Genomic DNA, 21,973 nt, shown 5'->3' with positions numbered 1-21,973 from the left:
CAGACCACCATGCCGCTCAAATTCAAAGACTTTTTTTCTGTACTTTGTGCAATAAACTGGTTTTCCTAAGTGGTTGTGCTATTTCCTGGCTCTCCGTAGTATTAAATACTGCAGTGTAATTTTAATGTTAGTATTGTAACAGGGTGTGCTCTGGAAAAAATTCTAGGGGCCCTTGTAGGCTAGGGTGCCCAGAAGTCAAGCTTTGTGGCCCAAAAGGAAAAAATAATAAAAAATAAATTAATTGATCAATTAATTGAAATTACATTATCAATTGAAGGCTTTCAAGAAAAAAAGGGCGTATAACACTTTTTGGGCTGATTTTCATTTTTTGTAGGATAGAGCTAATTATTGGCAGACTTACTTGTTTTGACATGAAAAACATTGTTCCGTAATTGTTTTTGTTGATTTGCACCCTTTTTTTTGCTCATGGATGAAGTAACATCCATTAGCTTAGGAGGCAGTCGGATGGCACTCACTCACTCACTCCATTCTAATTAATTTATTCATTAAACCTGGATTAAGGTTACAGTATACCTTCAGGGGTGTCTCGTGCGCAAGCGATGTAGTTCGTGCGGTTTAAGCTATAGATACCTAAACCCCTATATCAAATTAAAGCTCATGGAGCTGGCTATCAAACTATACCAAGAATTTTGAAAGAAAATGAATTGTCAATGAGTCCGATGATTCATTGATATCGGACTCATCAGAAGAGTCTCCGTCAGCATCCCTGTTATTGCTGTCAAGTTCCGAAATTTTTACAGAACCTTTCTTTTCTCTTACCACGAATATTTGACCACTTTATACGATAACTATAGCTTCATCCGCGTGGCGAACTTTCGCTTCTTCACTCATTGATGTATTTTCATTCGTTCTTCGCTGTTTTCGCTTTTTCGAACCGGTCCATGGTTTAAACGTGGTCTATGTTTACTTATAACTTAATAGAGACACGTCTAATATCAAAAATGCTGGGTAGTCAGAACAACAATGCTGATCAACTGAGTAGTCAATTCGTGACATCCATATAGGTAATTCCCGTGAAAATCGTCTCGGTTGATTACATACGCGCCATAGGGCTGTCAATCAAGAGGTAAACTTTTACTTCCGGTGAAAACGTACAACCGCCATTTCTCCGCCAATATTTAGCCTTTTTCAAAAAATTTTTTCAGAAATTAGAGATTATTCTTCGACCACTATTTTGACCCAAAAATCCAAATTTGAAGAAAATTGCCGACCCAAAGGTATACTATAACCTTAAACAATTTTCTCCTACCTCCCCTGATAAGTATTGTTTTGTCCAAGAGTGTTCAGTCGTCTTCAGGGCGGTTCTTTGACGAGGGGGGACTAGAAAGGCGTACATTTTTGCCCAATAAATCAAGAGCCTGGGTAGGAGTTTGTCGAACACCTTGAAGATTGAAGTCGGCCATTTTGGTTTCATGTGGTTTTCTTTCGTAAATATGTTGTTTTTTGCTATATAACTATTCATCCATGAGCTGGCTCAGGGAGCCTTTGATTTGAGAAATAACATATGCAAAAAACTCAGTTCTCCAAGGGCATCTTTTCAAGGTCTTTGTGGAACGAAAAACAAAACAAACCTTTTGTTTTGTTGCTAGCTGTTTGAACTGATACAAGTGTTATGATTTACATAATTACGCTAATCTCTTACTGTTTCTTTGTTAGCGCAAGCGAATAAGGCACTGAACGGGCCAGATTCAAGTTTGTTTTGTCATGACACTGGTTCAATACAAGGTCATTCAATCGTTTTTTTTTTTTTTTCTATTTCTCTGCTTCTTTCAAAAACCAAAACCAGGGCTTGAAATTGCGTCTCACTGGTCGCCAATGCGACCAAAAATTGAGCACTGGGGACTAAATTTTCAGAACTGGTCACCAGCTGGCGACTCACGTTTTGTCCGATAACTAAAGAAAACCACGACACAACTTTTGTTTTTAAATCGTTATATTAGGAAATCAATTAGATATGGTAGCTAGTATACAACTCACCTTTCCGTTCCTAGTAAAATAATGTCTGAATATTACAAGATAATCGAAAAAATTGAATGTATTTCGACACGTCGATACTGCATTCACGGCGCGCCATATTGTTTCAGCGGCTTCTTCCGAAACTGGGATCGCAGGTGCACTTCAACTCCATGTGCTTTTCATTTGCCGCGAAAATGGCGGCAGACACCAATCAGTTGAAGGAATTACGTGAGTTTTTACGTGCGGGGAATGAAGATTCAGCCAAAAGGTTAATCCAAACTTTGAATCCTTCGAGGAAAGCAAGTCGAAAATAAAGAACGTAACGGCATTTTGAAGAAGTAGCAACGGGAAAATACGTAAGGACCCGTGTTTGTCTCACAATGAAAACCATGGACTTAAAATGTTTTATGCTTCCCTTCATTTAAAAATAAAATGACTATGGAGACAACCATCACCTTCGGACCAGAGACATCACCTGAGAACAACGGTAGCTTTATAACTAAGTGTTACTGATGTTGTTTCTAATTGTTTTCACTCTTCAATTGTGACTTTTCTTGCATGCAAAGTAACGTATAAAACCGTGTTCTTGTGTAAGTTATTCATAAAATAAGTTGGTGACCAAAATTTACGATCTGGCGACCAAAATTTTTCCGTTAGTCGCCAGCTGGCTCTTGAATGAAAAAGTTAATTTCGAGCCCTGAAAACACTTATTTTTGAAAAAAACGTGCTGTCGAAGGTGCTAAAAGTAACTATCTCAGTTAGTGTCATGTCGAAATTTACCATCGAAGGATTCGCTCCTAAAGATGCCACTTGGAAAAGTGAGTTTTTTGCATATGTTATTTCTCCCAGACAAAGCACAAATCAACAAAAAAAATTATTACAAAACAATGCTTTTCATGTCAAAACAAGTCCGTCTGTAAGAAATTAGCTCGATCCTGCAAAAATGACAATTGGCCCAAAAAGTGATATACCGTATTTTTTCGGTTATAAGATGCACCCTTAATTTTTAAGCATAACTGTATCAAGTTTACAAACTGAAAATTACTCCTAAATACTCGGTTACAAGACACAACCTCAATTACTGGATGTTCTTTTGATCACGTCCACCCTTATTACAACATTATGCTTCCAAATGTGCTGATTATGGTCCTTTTACTTCTGTAAACAAAGTGAGAGTCACACATTACGAACAAAAGCAAAAAAGTCACTCTTTAAACAAAAGCAAAAAAGTCACACTTACTAATAACATACAAATTATTCAAGCTATTCTGCCAAGGAAACAGTTCTTTTAAGTTATGAATACTAATTGATCCATTTTAACGTTTATAAACAACACTCAGCTGATGAAACTTTCATCAGTTTCAAAACTACAATCTCATTCTCAAAGCAATCGTTCGGCATACGGTAAATCAGAGATCATCATGCCAAGTACTCGTCGTCATTCCTACGATCTAAACTTCAAGTTGAAGATTGTAGCAGAAGGAGAAGTCGTGAACAAGAATTGTGAAATCGCTCACGAATATGGCATATCAGAATTGATGGTCTGGAAATGGAGAAACGAGCAACACGTCTTGTTTACAGGCGAGTGAAAGATGACTGCGAAACATGCCTCAATGGGTCGCTACCCGCCAAAAGATCCAGAGCTTGATCAGCAGTTGGCAGACTGGTTCTGCGATCATAGAAGCCAAGGTAAAAATTGTTCATTCAATATCTATGCATCGCCATTGATAACTGCACTGTTGTAGTATGAAATTTTCGTTAAAATGCCTTTTATGTTCTCCTATTGGTGACAGCATATTTCCTTTGACATTTGCAGGGCTATCAGTAAACAGCTTGATGCTCTGCCTGAAGGCAAAGGAACTCAGCTCCGATCCACAGTTTAAAGCGTCCCTTGGCTGGTACATAAACTGGAAACGTCGCCATGCCATTTCCATGAGAGTAAAGACAACTTTGGCACAGCGTCTAACTGCTGATATGGAAGAGAACATGATTGAATTCCACCGCTTTGTGTTGAGATCCCGACAGCATTGCGGCTACGAGTTCAGCCACATCCTTAACATGGACGAAACTCTGATGAGGTTTGAGTTGTCAGCCACGAGGACACTGCAGTTCACTGGAAACTGAACAGTGCCGATTTTATCCTGCAGTGGCGATAGGCAGAGTTTCACTGTTGTCCAAGCAGTGAAGGCAATTGGTGAGAAACTTCCCCCGAAGGTGATCTTTAAAGGTATTCGTCAGCTTCGAATCCAGGTGTTGCCGAGAATGCAGGTCTCTGTACACAAGAAGGGCTGGATGGATGAAGGTTTGTTCTTGTTTTTAACATTTATGGAATACCGGTATTTTATGACAGATAGCCACCATTGACAAATGCTTCAAGTGTTTGTAGTGACAACTGTGATCATTTAATGGGATTGAGGTTAAGAGTTTGTTTGTTTTTTTCTGAGGTCAAGGTAATGCTAGTGTTAAATTTCAAGCATGTGCTGTTAAGCACGTTCAAGCTCGATTACCATACTTTGTTTACTTTTAGTTTTTTACCATCGTTGGATCTCTTTGGTATTATTTGATTGTGAGTATTGGTATGTTACGAATAGACCCTGTAAGCCACTTTTTGTGCATTTAATTTAGTGACTTCAACGAGTTGTCAATCTAGCTGTGAAATGCAACATATAATTTGGCATGTTTGCATAACTTACAAACTTGGTTTTAAAGTCTAATCAGAGTGTTTTTCTTAACATTTGTAGGAACTATGGAGTAGATGCGGGAGAATCTTTGACTCGCGCCAGAGCATCGAGCACTTCTTCTATGGGATTCCTTCCAGAAGAAACATCAATGTTGCTGTAATCCCCAGTGGACTAACTCCAGTTTTGCAGCCCCTGGATAAGTGCAGGAATTAGCCATTTAAAGTAAAAGTTTGTGTGCAGTATGAAGCTTGGACGTTGAATGGCCCGTTTACTTACACGCCTACTGGAAAGAAACGAGCACCCAGCAAAGAGGTGGTGTTCTGATGGACCGATCGAGCATGGAATGAGATCCCAGCAGAGCTGATTGAGGAATCCTTCAAATCCTGTGTTATCACTGGGAGTGGATTCTTCGGTTCCTTTGACGCACCATGATCCGAGAGATCTTGTATTGATCTGTTCAGTGAGGAAACACAAAATCAGTTTTCGGATTCTTTCGGATTTAAGGATCCAAGATTGGATTTTCTTAAAGAAATGCACCCTAATGCTCTTGACGGAACAGAAAAGCGGTTTTGGGAGGAAGAGGGATAAGAAGCAGAAGATTCAGAAGATGCAATTGACAACAAGTTCGAGACAGAAAACGAAGACGAGGATGACGAGTAGCTGAGTAGAGCTGACCTGTAATAAAACAGTCTTTTCAGAGCCACCCCGGTTCTTCTCAGAACCACAAATCTGAAAAAGTCGATGACCAGCAATATTTGTTTTATGTTTACGGTATTTAGAGTACCGGTACTTGAGTCTTTTTATCAGCCTGAGGGAAATTTGGCGAGTTATATATTTTGTGGTGCGAACATACTCTGCTATAAGACACACCCTGAGTTGAGACCAGATTTCAATTGAACAGGCACATTTTCCTCCAAAAAACACTGCTCCTTAAATAACCGAAAAAATATGGTACCTTTTTGGACAAAATCCTTGAATTAATATACGATAACCAATTGACCCTCAAATTAAATGCCTTGCATTGTTTCTAGGGCATTTGTCCTATTTACAGATGCCAAAAATAAGAGGGTTACATGTAATTTTTGTAATACTGTTGTGAAAAGTCCACAATGAAAAACAAAACTTACACATTTTTCATGCGAAGTCCAAAGGACGAAAGTCCATAGGATAGAGTACTACTCAGGTTAGAATATTGGGAAAGGTACTTCAAGTAAGCAAAATGCTAGTTCCTGATCGAAAACTACATGATCACAACATGATCACGTACTAAAAGACTGTAAGAGAATCTGTTAACTTCGTATAGGGGTAGCTGGGGCGTATATGAACTCCCTTGCAGGGTTAGGGTAGCCGGGGCATATATGAACTCCCTTGCAGGGTAGGAAAGGCAAGTGGCCCTTTGAAAATACTAAGAAATTGCCTCTTACCTGCTCCCCAGATATTTCTTTGGTACCTAGGGAGGTAGGGGAAAGTTTTGTTTTTAGGGGTTGCAATCAAAAATAAAGATAATGTTGAGTGTTGTGGTTTTCTTGTAGATGGCAAAATTCTGTACTTAGAATGAAAAATCACCTTCAAAAAGATCAAAATGATGAGGAATAAGCATCAAGAAAACTTGACTGATTGTTAAGAGGGTGATAATGACTTAGTAGCTATGACATTGTCCTTCGGGTTGCAAGAAGGATGGTCTGAATCAAAGGTCTTCTCTAAGGAACACTGTGGACAAGTTTAAAATGGACTTTCTCATCTACGGCATTGAAATATCACTAGTTCAACCAAATGTATTGCTTATTAAAAATAGGCATTCTCTTCTAGAGGAATTGTTTTAGTGTTACTGATATAAACTTTTCAGCTAACTTTGTGTTCTCAACAAATCAACAACAACAATCTGGATAGCACAAATGTATTTTTGGAGAATGCTTATATCCAAGTCACTAGTTTTCATGAACACAATCTTTATGTTGTTCAGCTATTAATTATTGTGCAGCATTAGAGATGTTCGCCTTATTGCTGACATTAAGTGAAGCTTGCTGACTTCGCACTTTCTGTGCGGAACTGCTTGTTTACCTAAAATGGTTGATATATGCAGGATGTTCATTTAGCATAGGAGATCGGAGCATTCTCCGGCTACTATGTGGAATTTTCCGGCTAAATTTCAATGGCCTGTAGAGGTCTTGAAGTAAAATTTTTCTCTGAGTGGCCAGATTCTCCTATTATTTTATAATGTCTTCCTGCTACTTCAATCACTATTGAAAACCCTGTGTATGTAGAAAAAACTAAGTCCCTTTTCCCTTTATGCTTCTGATAATTTAATCCACATTCTCCTGCAACTAGGGACTTTTCGTGCAGATTATTCACAAATGACAGGAACTAAAAAGACTTTTTGTTGACGTTACACAAAATTTACAAGGAAACTGCTGTCTGTATCACTGCAGACCAGTGTTAAACTGGGGAAGTCTGAAACCCAGTATGTTGCCATGTTAACACCACTGTTGAGTTTGTATTGTGGAGCACATTTACTCACTGTAAAGAATCAAACATTTCTGATACAAATTCACTGAGATACTGTATCTTTCTTCATCATAGTTGATCAAAATTTGGTGAATGTATGGCGTCATCACTTGCATACCATATAAGAACAACTTATTAAGTATCTCTGGAATGAAAAGAGATATTTTGAAAAAGTAAACAGCATTTTTCTTCTCATACACAGACTACTTTATGTTTTAACTTGGCTTAGATAGGGAAGGTGTAATTTTTGTCACTGCACCACTTTAAAGTTGATTGTGCTACACTCTAGTTGTTTATCTTCTCAGTTCTGGCTCAACAGAGAGGTCTTCCTGTATTAACTGAATCTCAATTCTGTTTCAATTTCAGTTTGGCTCATTAAAAATCCTGCCTTGTATTACCCACTTGACAATAGAGGTGCAAGGCAAAGACATTCTACCAGAGAGATTGTAAAACCAACTGTTAGCCTCTGGAAAACTGAGATAAAATGTCATCCAAGGAGTCTGGTCATAAAGGACCATCCTGTGTTCAAAGGAGTCTGTGTGGTTAAAGTAAGCTGGTTGAAGGATGTTGATCCTGTTTATCAAAATTTCATAGATTGTAACCTGTCGGGGCATAGCCAGATTTGCTATGAGTTATGTAGATGTAGGCCTGCTTTAATTTATACATGTAGGCCTGGTCTTTTTCTGGTGAATTTGTGTACAGTGTATGTCAACAGTACCAAAAGTTCTGTCATTTCACGTCAGGATAGATCTATTTTCTCCTATGGTAAAAGAAATGTGCCTGCCACCTGGATAGTTTGAAGGCTCAAGAGTTTGATCTCAATGAGAGAGAGATGTTGGGAGAGTTATGCATGCAATCGTACGTTCAGGCATGAACAATTGACTTATATTTCAGTCACATAGGCACTAAAAACATGGAAAGAAATTGTTTTTCTTTTGTTCATTTTACAAAGACAAGTGAGATGAGAAATTTGTATGCCCAGACCTGTGGGACAAAAAAACCAGCTATGCCCCTGCCAGCCCACCTAACTTTGTGTTATAGGATCTCTTTAGCGGGTCTTTTCAGGCATTCTTAAAAGAATAGAAAAAATGAAAGTGCAAGCCAATAGAAACTGCACTGGGGTTAATAAATGGTAGGTTATTTCATATAATTTTTGTAAAAGTTCTGTTTGCATTTGCAGTGGGACTGTATTTTGAATGGAGATATTTGGCAAGATAGCCTTTAATTATTTCTGTCCTTTCCTTAGGGCAAACGAGAAGTGTTGAGGACATTTATGGGATCCTTATCCTGGAAAAAAACTTCAGTGCCACAGTGTCAACCGGGGCTGTCCATGATGGAAATCTATGTTATTGACCAGGCTGTGTTGCACTACCTGATAGACCATCCTCCAACCACCCCGGAAGATTTCAACTTTCATGCAGAATTGAAAGCTGCAAGTCATTGGCATTGGCCGAAAGACGACGAACCAATGAAACGTGCGTCTGGTCCTCATGATGATTGGCGTCTTAGGAAAGTGGCAGCAATTGCTTTAAAAAGTTGGAAAGAAGAACTATGTCAAGCAAGAAAGCAAGCTTGTATGAATGATAAAAACACAGATTCAAGAGATAATCTCAGAGAATACATATCAGGTAAATGACATTGTTGTCAATTGGGCTCAAGCTAACACTAGTTAACTTTAATTTTTTTCTGAATAACCAAAAATGGCAAGTCAAGGCTCACTTTTTATAGGTAATCATACAGTTTCAAGTTGAATTTGGAATTAATTTGCGCAAGTGAGTTTTTCAAAAAGCTGAAATTGCACGAGCCACTTCAGCAAGTGCAATTCCAGTTTTCTGTAAAACTCACAAGACAGTGCAAATTAATTCCAAATTGAACAAGAAAAACGGTATGATTACTTATTAATATAAATATGAAAAATGCGTGGGGAGGAAGTGCTGGAAGATTTTTTGAAGTCATTTTTTCGCATTCAAGATTTTTGCACAAAATTATTGGCTTAGAAAATTTTGTATTGTCTTTCAGCCAATCATAATCCAGAATTATGATGTGTAATTTGCACTGGTGTTACACTTTCTGCACTGATGTTACACTTTTTGTACTGGTGTTACACTTGAACTGCACTGCTCTCTTGATGGTGTACTTGATTCTGGAAAGAATGGAATATAATTATTATATCCACTGCTCACTCACTCACTCAATCCTCTTCTTTCCTGGTGGAACATAGGTCGTCCACTAGTGCCTGCCTCCTGACCCTATTTTGAGCAGTGTGTTTCACTTCCCACAACTTAAGCTGTCTCTCCTCCACCTCTGCCATTCTTGTGGGCTTCCAGGTGTGCTGGGATATGGAATGTCTAATCTTACTAATAGTTGTTTTGAATGCAAGATAAGTACATGTCACAATGCAGACTTTATTTCACTCAATGATCCCTCTCAGTGTGCAGCTACGGTCATGTAAATGAATATTTTTAAATATTAGTTTAAAATTTTGTGGCAGCGTAACTAATATTGTTGTTATATAGCTGGTGTTTTTCCCACTACAGCACCCCCATTCATTGGCTAGTTCATGGTCACATGACATTTAACAATGAAACTGTTTCCCGCCAATTGTCATGAGCGTGCAGCATTGCAAAAACTATGACTTCAAATGGGAAACAGTTCACTGTTACCCGCGAAATGTTGACTGCTGTTACACGTCATTTGTCCATAAAGTAATTATTTGTTTTCCACCGGTTTGACCCATTTTTTTGCTATTAAATAAGTATAACAAATCACTTAATGTCTGGTCCCTTGGGGAACAGTGAATTTTTTTCCCTTGAATCTCAATCTTTCCCTCAACATGGTCTCAGGAAACATTGAGATTCTCGAAAAACAAAATGCATTGTTCCCCTAGGGACTAGTCATTAAGTGTTAATTGTTAACCAAGGTAACAACAACCTTAACAATCAGTTACCTGTCAGCAGTTCTTCACCCAGACAGTTAGCGGTCTAGCTCTCCTTCAGGGACTCAGATAGCACATCACAGACACTGATACATTGAATTGTAGCACCTTGTTTTTAGAGTGGGGCGTGTTCTAAGCATGTATAGCAGTTTATTCAAAATTATTTACCCATCTGTACTGAGTTGTTGCCTCTCCCACTCCTTCCCTGATTGTCCTTCCACTGGTGCTATCAGTGTCATGGGTGCCTTGTGGGAGTTTGCTAGCTATGGTACTCAATCAAGGTTCTGTGTGGCCTCTGTAGAAGCCCCTACATGTACCAGGCTCTCACTCAGCTCATAGTGATTCAATATATGATTATTGTATATCCTGATGACACTTTAATCTACTTTTCTGTCAAATAAGCTATGGAGGAAAAGACATCATTGAACAAGTATCTTAAAACAGATATTTTGCCTGTGGCTACATAAAAATCTGCTCACCCTCAGTTGTGCAACCACCAAATTGAAACTAATTTTGTGTGGGAGCTCATCTGAAGTCTTAAAAAACTCTTCTTTCTCTTTGTCTTTGAGAATGCCCTAACCCAGATTAATGTATCAGATGAACTTTTGGTTTTTCATTTAATACAGTTCTCACATAATGATAGATTGGAATTTATCTTTTTTTAAGACCTTGAAGAGGACGTCTTCAATCTGAGTATGTATTACAAAGGAACCCTTGAAGGTGAGTCAAAGTTTTACATTATGTTCTTTCAATACCTCCTCCAGCAAAGTGCAGTTTAGTATCACCTTTCTTCAATACACACCGAAAGAAAAATCTGCGGAAATAAAATTCCTTGTTACACAAGTCATATTCGGAAACTTACACTGTGGGAATATTGATCATATGCAGTGGCAGATCCAGACCTTGAGCTAAGGGGTGTAACGGAAGATAACGGTAAAGTGTTGTCTTTAATGGCGCACAAACAGCGCTAGCCGTTACATTGCGAAACTGACCGCAAGAAGCATAAATTACAAGACTGCATCTTAAATACCGCATATGTGCACGTGCACTTACGAAAATAACAACAATCATAATAACACCTAATTACGGGTATGCATAGTTCGTCACAAGGGGGGGCGCAGGCAAAAACAGTTAGCAAAATAACCCACAATAAGTAGAACACAAAAAGACAACACAAAAACACAAGTTAATTTGTACTGTCTGCTGTAAGTGACTGAATTCAGTTTATATCTCATGTTTTGGAATGGGGTATCATAGAACACAATTCCACTCTGATATACATGTAGCGCGTCCAAAGAGGCAGAAAGACTGCAGTTGTGACAGGATCCTCATAAAAGAGTGTCACATGTGATAAATTCAATATTGCGTTTAAAAAGACTCCCTAGCAATCATCTTAGTACTTTATTTGTTCCATGCATACAGCATTGTTTTTGTCTTGGGTTTGTGTTTCTATAAACAATAGTCCCCATTTGGTTGGAAATATACTCGCATAATTGTCCACAGAGATCTGTTTCGAGAAGAGTATAGTTTTCCAAGGCAGCAGCTCGGGGAAACTGTGAACTTTGGGGAACTGATAATTTCGAAAGACAACATAATATCTGAGGATATTTTTTGCACCAAATGGAGGCTCTCGAATTTGTTATCCTTCAAATATTTTTCACAGCACATGAAATATAATAGTGCTAATAGTGCTAAATACCCATTTGACACTTAAATAAAGTTATTACTAGAAGTAATCAAAGATTATGAGAGTGCGTTCGACGCCGTCACTTAATTAAATATATATAAATGATTTCACTGGCTGACTTTTAACCTCTGTCTATTGCTAAAATCAACGTTTTTCATCGGCAACCGCGGTTTTTATACAGACAGATTTATCATAGTGTCAAAGTCCACCATTTATTGACACGTTGCGTGACAGCGCAAGTTTCCGTAGACTCGCAAGTTTAATAGAACGAAAATATTTAAATTTATAGTCTTCAAATTTCGTGCTAAATATTCCCACATTAACTGGTAATTATAATGTTTGAACGTAAAAGCTAATTTGTAAAAGTATATTTTACATATATTATTCTAAACTGAAAGCACAAAAGTAAGCAAACATTTGCAATCGTGTGCTCGTTTATCGTCAGCGTAAACAAACTCTATCCGACTAATTCGCGTATCATGTTCCCCTGATGAATAAGGTAGACAGTATTTAAATAATTTGCCGTTCCTTGGTTCAGGCTCACTCTTATGGATCTTGCCTTCAGAGTACTTTTCCACGGATTCCAAACAATATTCAGCTGGATAACAACTGAGCTATCTACGTGTCTGTCGCGACTGGAAATAATCAACTAATGCAATCCCACGGTTAACATCCGGAAAGCCAAGGCGCTTCAAAGTCGTGTTCGTTTTAAAACAAATAAATTAAACAAGGACAATTCCATCAGATTTCGATAAATGCCACCGTCGAGGCGTTTAAATTCACCTAAGTCCATTGCTGAGAGCACAATTGAATACTTACAGCTTCCAAATTACAGTGTAAATGTCCACAAAAACCCGCACTTGAACGAAACAAAGACCCGCACTCGAAAGAAATGTACAGCATATGGTTTGGCGATGATGTCATTCGTTTCGCCCCTGCTGCGGGGCGGCCAAATCGGTGTCGCAACTTCGGACGAAGGTCCACCGTCCCATGAAACTCGACTGAAGTCTGCATTAGGACTGCGTTTTACGAACGCAATTATTATTATTATCATTATCATTATCATTATCATTATCATTATTATTCAGTGCTGGAAATAATTTTTCTTTAACAGGACATGTGTCCTTTCAAATCTTCATTTTGGCCGGACATCTTATCAATTTGACAGGACATTAATTTGCATAATTGATTTGCATAAGTAATTAGCATGATCAAATTCTTTAGCATACTGTAAAGATTTTAATACAAATCGTTCAAAACTGCATTTAAATTTGATTTATTTATCATTTATGATGATTAGATGACTTTCTACAAGATGACTGCACCGATCTCACCTTGTTATCTCCTGATTATAATTATGTTCTTCAAGCAAAGCTAGTTTTCTATTGAGCCCATCACTAGGAGTAAGCAACTACCCCAATTATTTCTGTCCTGGTCTTATCACAGACCCATCTATTTTTAGTTTGAATTTACCACGAATTCAGACCCCCGCAGGAACCTCAGTGACCAATCACAAGCACGGATTTTATGATTCCACCCGAAGATTAGGTCGCCATGTCCACCTAAAGCCGCCATTTTTCTCCTTACTGATTGGCGCTCATATGGACCGGAACTGACCTTTTTCATGGGAAAAGAAGCCTAAAAATAGACCGGTCTATAAAAGTACCATGACATAAGCTTAGTGTGGGAGGTGCAGGTTCCTATTGATGGGCACCTGACCAAAGTTGACTCTAGGGTACCTACATGAAGGGCTAACCGCATCTCGCAATGCACGTAATGCATAATAGGACGATTTCTGAAGAGTACCTTTATTTGGCAAGAACAGGAAAGATGAACACTTCTGCTTTATGATATGGCAGGAGCCCATAATGGGCTCCAGAATATGGCTCAAACTGTCAGAGTCAAGGGCCCAAAATTAAAAAAAATCTTGAGGAGCCATTTGGCGACTAAGTGATAAAAAGCAAGTCGGAATTTTATTCAGAAAAGAACTCAATGCATAAAATCTGGAAAGAAGAAATTTCCAAGACTTTTTTGGCCACTAATTTTGTATACGTAGCTAATGTAATGTCTATCAACGTTTCATGCAGTACAAGAGACACGATCGGTAGGCATACATGACATACTCAATGCTCCAGGCTTGCAATGCATTATAGGGCGATTTCAAACACAATTAGCCTTTTGCAAGTTTTTCGATGTGAGGGAATCCTTTACAGCAAAGCAGAAGGATAGATTGGTTTCTTTTCTTATATTGAAGGTTATAGAAGCAAAGATCTTTGAGTATGTATTTCTAGAAGGGCATAATGTCTGAGAAAATAACCGTTATTGATCGTTAACACAGAGAAACGTAGTCGCCCGGCATTATGGTAGCCTGTGAACGCAGACGATTTTCGGCGGTCGACTAAACTAGAATTTTTGGTTGCTAAAGATGAAATTTTAGCCGCATTGGCGACCGTACCGGTCGCAATTTCGAGCCTTTTAACAATGTATGTAACTAAATTTTATGGATGGACAATAACGTGGTGTTGGTGATATGTTCGGACATCATGTCCGATCATAATGTGAAATTGGCCGGACATATTTAAAATTTGGTCGGACAATGTCCGATGACCGACTGTTATTTCCAGCCCTGTTATTATTATTATTAATATCACTCAGACATTCCCCAGTTTTAGCTAGGGCATATTCAGTCGTGCGAGGCGTTCAGACCAATCGCGCTTGAGCGAAAATTGATGTTTAATCCATTGTAAGTTATCTCGTGTTATTTATGGGGATGTAGTGGCCTAATGGTTAGTGTGTAATACTTTAGAACAAGCAGGCATTGGTCTAGAGTCCTATCTGGGGTCATTGTGTTATGTTTTTAGGCAAGGCATGCTACTCTGATTGCCTCTCAACACTCAGGGCTGGGTTGTTCAAAGTCTGATTAAGCTAGCTCAGGATTAGCGAGAATTTAGATTTCATTTTTGTAACTTTTTGGTGAGGTTTTCTGTTTTTATTGTTTGTCCTTCTTTTTAGAGTTTGAATAATCTCAAACTACACAAAATAAAAGCACTGAAAGACATTTACAGTATATACAAGAAATACTTCAGTTAACTTTTAATCCTGGGCTGGTGTTAGCCAGCTTTCAAAACAACCCAGCCCAGGTGTATAAATGGGCATAGACAAATTAAATGGTGGGGATAGCCCTGCGGTGTTCTGACTCTGGTATTCCATTCAGGGGAGTGGTAGAACCGCTAGCCTCAAATGCCATTTCGTTAGCTTTGAAGTAAATTAACTCTTTGGTATGTCAAAGTTTTGAGCTCATGTCAAAGGTTCAACATCTGGTCAGCTTTTTCACAAGCGGCCACACTTAAAACCTAGGAAATCTCCTAGGTCACAGCATATATGCCAGAAGGTAAACCTATGCAGGTTTCTTAGACCTACTCCTGGGCTTGGTCAGTACCGAAGAAAGATTTATATAAATTTGATCCAGAAAAATTTCTATTTCTCCGTCATGACCTTCTGCACACCTGTCGGATGACCACTTATCATTAGACTTTGGGGGCGTTTTCATGAGGTAGGTCATTAACTGGCTTTATTATCTTTTTTTTTCTTTTTAAACAGAAACTGATGTTGATAATTCACCAAGTACTGGTACCCTTACCTTACATGAAGATGACAGAAGTCCTAAAATTAGAAAGGTCTGCATCACTTAGTCCTAGTGTATGGTGGCCCAGCATTCTTATAGCAAAATCATATTAATATACATTTAAAAAAGGTGACACACCGTTTAAACTTGCAAGACATGTTTCGGATACTCAGTATCCATCTTCAGTTAAAGGATGTTTACAAGTGAGTGACTTTGTATAAAGTAGGTAACAAGTAGGTGTAAATTACAAAGTGTAGAATACTAGTACATACATTTTGTAATTTACACCTACTTGTTACCTAATTTATGTAAAGTCACTCTCTTGTAAACATCCTGTAACTGAAGATGGATGCTGAGTATCCGAAACATGACTTACAAATTTAAACGATGTGTCGTCTTTTTTAAATGTTTGATTTCAATCTTACTGCCACAAAAATTTGGCAATATTAATATGCGTAATATTTTTCAGAAGACTAGATGACATAAAATAAAAATAACAAAGAAGTAAAAAATATGAGCAACAAGGTAAAATAAAGTAAAATAGATCAAAAATAAAAATAAAATAAAGTAAAGAGAAAAGTAAAAGAAAATATAATGAAATAAAAAATGACATTGGAAATCAAATCAAAATCAAATCAAAACATTTGATTTTCATTTTTGTTTTGAGTTTGCTATGAGAACGATGGGCCATCAATTTTCAATTTTGTTTTGAGTTTGCCATGAGAACGATGGGCCATCATGTCGCCCGGTGTTCTCATAATAAATACAAGGTAAGAAGTGAAGTGATTTTGTAGGATTTTGAAATCTTGACCGCGTGGCCCGGTGTTCTCATAGTACTGCTTTCTGGTGGATTGTGACGCTGTAACAAGCGCATGCCGGCCGCAAACCTGGTGGTTTATAGGGGTTACGTTAGACTAACTTTTCCTGTATCTCTGGGAAAAACTGCTATTAAACAACTATTATTCTACTTAATTGGACCTACACTACGGCCCATTGTTATCATAGCCCGATCTACCATAGCTGCTATCATAGCTGTGCTGCTCCGAGAAGGGGCTTGAAACCGAAAATTGAATGAAGCTGGCAGCATTTCCCGCGTTTTTAACACGCGTTTCGCTGCCTGTTCTCTAACGTAAAAGATACAGTAAACGCTATTTTCCACCTCTGATTTTGAAATTATGCATGTTAAAGTGAAGGAAAGACGCAATAAGAGGTAGAGAGACAAACTCGACTGGCGTAGCACCTCATGAATCAACCGGTCATCAGTTCCAAGCCCCTTCTCGGAGGAGCACACATGAATCCGCTGTCCGATATGTAGCTCGCCATAATATTTTAAGATTTTTCATTTATTATTTCAATAAATAAATTCTCCATTTCACCAGTGTTATTCTCAGGAACAAAGTCATCCCGTAATCCAACTTTTAAGTCATCCCTAGTGAAGATAAAAATTCCTCCTCCGATTTTATTTTGCCTAATCAGTCTGGTTGATTTCTATCCAGGGATTTCAAAATTATCGTTGTCATTGACATTAAGCCAAGTTTCAGTTAGACCTAGTGTTCAGAATTTATGATCTGACGAATTTAAGTAATTTATTAGTGCATAAAACTTATTCCTGATGCTTCTCACATTTAAATGTGAGAAAGATAACTTACTACTATTGAAATGACTTGTTTCGATTAAATTGTTAAATTCCATTGAGGAAAAGAAATTTGATCCAGAATTATGCGGAATATTTAGATCTCGAAATCGAGCATGTCACAGTTTTTGTGCAGGAAGACCAGATTATTTATGATATTCCGTTCAAATAATTCACTTCTGGCTGTTACAATGTTGGCTTGAAAGCTATTATGGTGAACTGAATGGAATGGCAAGGAGATGTCCACGTATTGATAACATGTGAATTTGTTATCAGTGACAAGATGATCATAGCTAGCTAACCGCAAACAATGCCTATTATAATGACTAGTGATAGTTATCACTAAAGCTGCCCCCGCTTTCTTTTATTTCTGCTGATTGAAAACAATGGAACATTATTATATGAACTAAACAAATATATATTTTTTATAACCTATATCACTCGTAATCTTCCACTAACTTAAGTATCTTGCCATGAATATGATCCAAACAATCATTCAAGTTAAGTAAACCAAAACTAAGCACTTAATGACTGGCTCCAAGAGAAACAGTGAGTTTTGTTTCCCCGAGACCCTCAATGTTCCCCGAAGCGAAGCCGAGGATAACATTGAGGTCGAGGGGAAACAAAAATCACTGTTTCCCGCGGGACCAATCATTAAGTGTTTTTTTATACCTCCCAACTCAAAACTGGTGAAAAAAAAAGTGCGAAAAAATCGTTTCCTTGACGCCGGCTGGCTCACAAATTTGCCGCAGTTTCAGGGAGCACGACCTGATCACGTGCAAGTCGAAAGATCAATTTGTTTCCCTAGGGAGTTAGTGAGTTTTGTTCGCCCTAGGGAGTTAGTGAGTTTTAACCCATGACACATGACACGTTCTCCTCCAATCAGAAAATGTATTTGAGTTGGGAGGTATAGCAAATTCTATTTAACTTATTCCATTCCAGATAGTTTTTAAGGACAAATTTAACACGACATCTTTTATATAATACTCTCACGGAGCATTTACAGCAGCGAAGTTTGCTATATCTCGTTTGAAAGGAAACAAAAAGTACTTCCTGGAAAAATTAGGTTGCCTTCGTGGAAACTAATATTTCTTTTACAAAAATTTCACTCAGTAGAACTCTGGGGAAAAAGGTTAAAAGGTTAAAACTGACGATCGGAGGGGTACTTAGTTGCAATTGAACTGGAACGAAGCGACGCTGGCCTCGAATTACTAGTATACTCTAGATTTACTTGCGACGCCTTCTTAGTTGTTCTGCTTTTCTCCCAAAATCAATCTTCAGGATCTTTGAAATCGTTTTCAATTTGTTCTAGATTGGACTCCACGCCATTTCGAAGCGAATTTACTTGATCGAGCTAAAATCGTGATGCAGGCCATATCCAACTGCAGCGAATACCGTCCAAATAACAGTACAAATATACAGCGATATTGTATAGTTATTTGTACAGTAGAAAACCTGTTTGCCGCACAGGCCGGCGCGCGCGCGCAAAACTGTCACACTCTCCCTCTTTCATTGATAAATTTATTGACTACGGCAGTTGGATAATAAATCTCTTATTAGATGGTTTGGTGTGTAGTATCGCTTCATATTTTTACTCGTTGTTTGTATTTTGACTCTCCCCACGGGCTCGTTAAAATACGGCACACCTTATAAAAATATACAGCGATACTACACACCAAAACATCTAATAAGATATAATGCTGCGTATTGTAACTGGAGTGTACCCGACACCACCTTGCGCTCTTGCTAAAATATTACCCGAAACCACCGTGCGCGCCTAGTTTAATCAAATTGGGAAAACTCCCCATAACCCAAAGACATTTCTTACTTTTTTGAAATTCCTTGTATGTTTACACGCAGGGACTTCTAGGGTGCCTCCTCGGGTTTTGGCCTCTGAGCCAAAACCCTGCGGGGGCAATAATGGTTTGATCAGATGTTACATGTTAGTGACCTTTGAGATTTGGTTATTTTATAACCACATGAGTTACAGGACTGACTCTCTAGTTGTATGGCAAGTTAGTTCAGTGATGATATTGCTTATATACATAGCAATATATAGCGTCAAAAATATCATTGTATTTAGTATGGTTGATGAGACATTTAGGTGAAACTTATTTAGCGAATGTGTGTTAAACTATAGGTTCTTCATGCTCACTATGTGGTCCTCTGTATCGTTGTCCATTTATGAATACTTTGTCTTTGGTCAATTTTACTGCATTTCTAGCCTGCGAGCAGGCTCACATTTGGGAACACGCGCGCGAGCGGCAAAGAGCGAATATTCAGAAGCAAAGTGATACGGCGGGGAGGAGTCTGGTGAGAAGGCGCGAAGAAAGTGAAACATTCGTGTGATTATTTGGTTGCTTTATGAGTATAAACCAAATTTATCAATTTTCTTTTATACTTAAAAGCCATTCGAGCAGCGTTTATAGCTACAATTCAATAGCGCGAGGTGCGTTGCGTGACTGTTTCGGATACTATATTCCCTAAATTCAGAAGAGACACCCGGAGGGTCTTAGTTTTTCGGCTCTGAGGTCTGAGTTTTCGAGACACCCTAAGAGACCTTTGAATCAGCACAAAACTATCTCAAGCTTCATAGCAGATGTTGGTTAAGTCAACTGCGGGTGCACAAGGTAATAAAGGGAGGAAATGAAAAGGTCAAGCGAGATTGTGTACTAACCTGCAACAACCTGCGACGATACAAACGACAACAATAAACGCAAAAGAGATTTCCGCTGGCAATCCTCATCCAACAACGATTAAACGTATTAAGACGTTAATTCAGTCGTCTGTCCTGTATGATCCTTTCGTGGGCAGGATATTAAGGGTTGAAGTTTTGTCGTAACCTGTGTATCCTTAGTGTTGACATTCGGCTGCGCCCAATAGACACCACCTCTGATGTCTGTCCTTGACCTTCCCGTTTGTACGCTGGTAATTGGAAAAGAAACTGACCCGCCACTCGCACTGTGTCGGGCGGTTTTTCTGATCCGAAAAAACAGTTAATGTTTTCAAAACCAAGGAGAAACCTTTAAGCAAGATCGACATCGTAAACTCCTGTCGTCTGAGCCCTCTGAAAACGAGAAAACGAAAACGAGAAATCGATGTAAACAAGGGGTTTGCAGAAGTCCCAAAATAAAATTTAGGATAAAGCTTCGCTCACTATTAACTTGCAGTTTGTCAGTTCTACAAAACAGCAAAAAAGACCATTGAACTGAGGATCCACTTTGTTTTTCCATGTAGCGTGACGTTAAAACTAGAATTGTCGCTTTTTTGGGGGAAAATTCAGCCTAGCCGTGATAAGGATTTGTCGAGTTTCAAATGTTTACATAGGTTATTAACAATGTTACAGCTTAAATATTCTATCCTGCAGTCCAACTGACAATTTTTGCAGATCTTTCACTAAATCATGGATAACAATCAAAGAAAGTCGGAATAAAACATTTGGCGGGAAATATTTCTGACTGATGAATTTTTATTGGAGTTTGCGAGACCAATTACTGCGATTTGCCTGAAGATACCAATATTAACTGAACTTGATATTTAAAAATATTAAAGGCGGGTACTGAATAAACAAGACGAATGACTTTTCAGAACGTCTAAGGATGTCTGTCTACATCCAAATTCCTGACTCAATTCAATAGACACTAACATTTCCTTCACCATCAAACATGAATGTAATGCAAAAATTTCTTTTCTTGACACATTGGTTTCTCGCAACAATGGAGCAATTTCTGTGGATGTCTACAGAAAACCAACGCATATGGACAGGTTCTTAGACTTAAATTCTCACCACGACAAAAACCACAAAGTGAGCACGGCAGCAACCCTCTAGCATAGAGCGTTAAATCTACCTAACAAATCTGAAGGGAAAGAACAAGAACTTAATTATGTTTACGTAGCGTTGGAGTCTAATGGCTATCCGTCCAAATTTATCCGTGCTATGCAAACCAAGAAAACTCAACCATCGCCAAATTTACCCCCTGAGGAACTTGTTGGAATGTTTTCTAATTTGGTTGAACCTTCCCAGTCACGCAAGTCTTTCGCGTCTCTTCCATACATCAAAGGTGTAAGTGAGCCCTTGACCCGCGTCTTAAAAAAACATGATATTTCGGTCATAAATAAGCCGATGACCACTCTACAACAACAGTTCCCGGCCCCGAAATTTCGTCCTGCTCCGGATTCACAAACCAACGTCGTTTACAAAATTCCTTGCGCCGACTGTTCATGGTGTTATATCGGTGAAACTGGCAGAGCGTTTAACACCCGAAGAAAAGAACACATAAGAAATGTCAAAACAGCGGCTAAAGGCTCCAAAATTGAGAACCATGCGTGGTCCCATGAACATTCTATTGACTTTAACAACGCCTCCTTAATTGACAAAGGCAGTTTCCGAACAAGGGAAACATTAGAATCGTGGCATACTATGGTGACTCCAAATGCTGTCAACAATTGCTGCCCACTCCCTGGGCAATACAACATTCTTTTAACACATTCATGATTAATTTACATAGTCCATTCTTTTTATTTTTACTCATTTATATTCATATTTCGTCATTCATCTTTACCTGTCGAAGACTGTAGATCTAACAGTCGAAAGCTCGTATATCTGTAAACATTTTTAGCCAGAGATCGTTTTTAAATTTATATTAAACTTGATATTGTTAACAGTTTAAAAAAGACTGTCGAAAATAAGAGTTTCTGGAATTTGTACGAAGTATCTTTTACGCTCACCTAAAGTTGTCCGAAACTTGGGCCATTTTAGACCACTTGAGAGGCCAAAATCATGATGTGGTGACATCTCGAAGGAAAACGAACGCCTAGTCGGCAAATGTCATGGTTGTTAATCTTATCGGATAACTTTTATACTGTGAAAAGGGTCGACCTTGACCTTTTGGTCCTGCCCGGTTTCTCTGACAATGGCACTTAAAACTAT

General features: G+C 38.4%; 1 protein-coding gene across 4 annotated transcripts in view; it reads left to right on the top strand.

Annotated features, from left to right (window-relative positions):
• The window catches only part of LOC145484609 (uncharacterized), a 35,089-nt gene that overhangs the window by 9,285 nt on the left and 3,831 nt on the right, over positions 1 to 21,973 (top strand). For all 4 annotated transcript variants that reach the window (XR_014049037.1, XM_081463205.1, XM_081463206.1 and 1 more), the window contains exons 4-7: positions 7,530 to 7,711; positions 8,410 to 8,791; positions 10,765 to 10,818; positions 15,386 to 15,462. Coding sequence is in view for 3 of the 4 variants with exons in the window: in XM_081463205.1 (XP_081319331.1) it covers positions 7,530 to 7,711; positions 8,410 to 8,791; positions 10,765 to 10,818; positions 15,386 to 15,462 (695 nt within the window). In the remaining variant the exon portion in view is untranslated. The remainder of the gene's footprint in view (positions 1 to 7,529; positions 7,712 to 8,409; positions 8,792 to 10,764; positions 10,819 to 15,385; positions 15,463 to 21,973) is intronic.

Source organism: Orbicella franksi, chromosome 4 (assembly GCF_964199315.1).
Source record: "Orbicella franksi chromosome 4, jaOrbFran1.1, whole genome shotgun sequence".
Taxonomy (NCBI): Eukaryota; Metazoa; Cnidaria; class Anthozoa; order Scleractinia; family Merulinidae; genus Orbicella; species Orbicella franksi.
The sequence above is the reverse complement of the archived record's forward strand: the minus strand, read 5'-3'. Positions and strand labels throughout refer to the sequence as shown.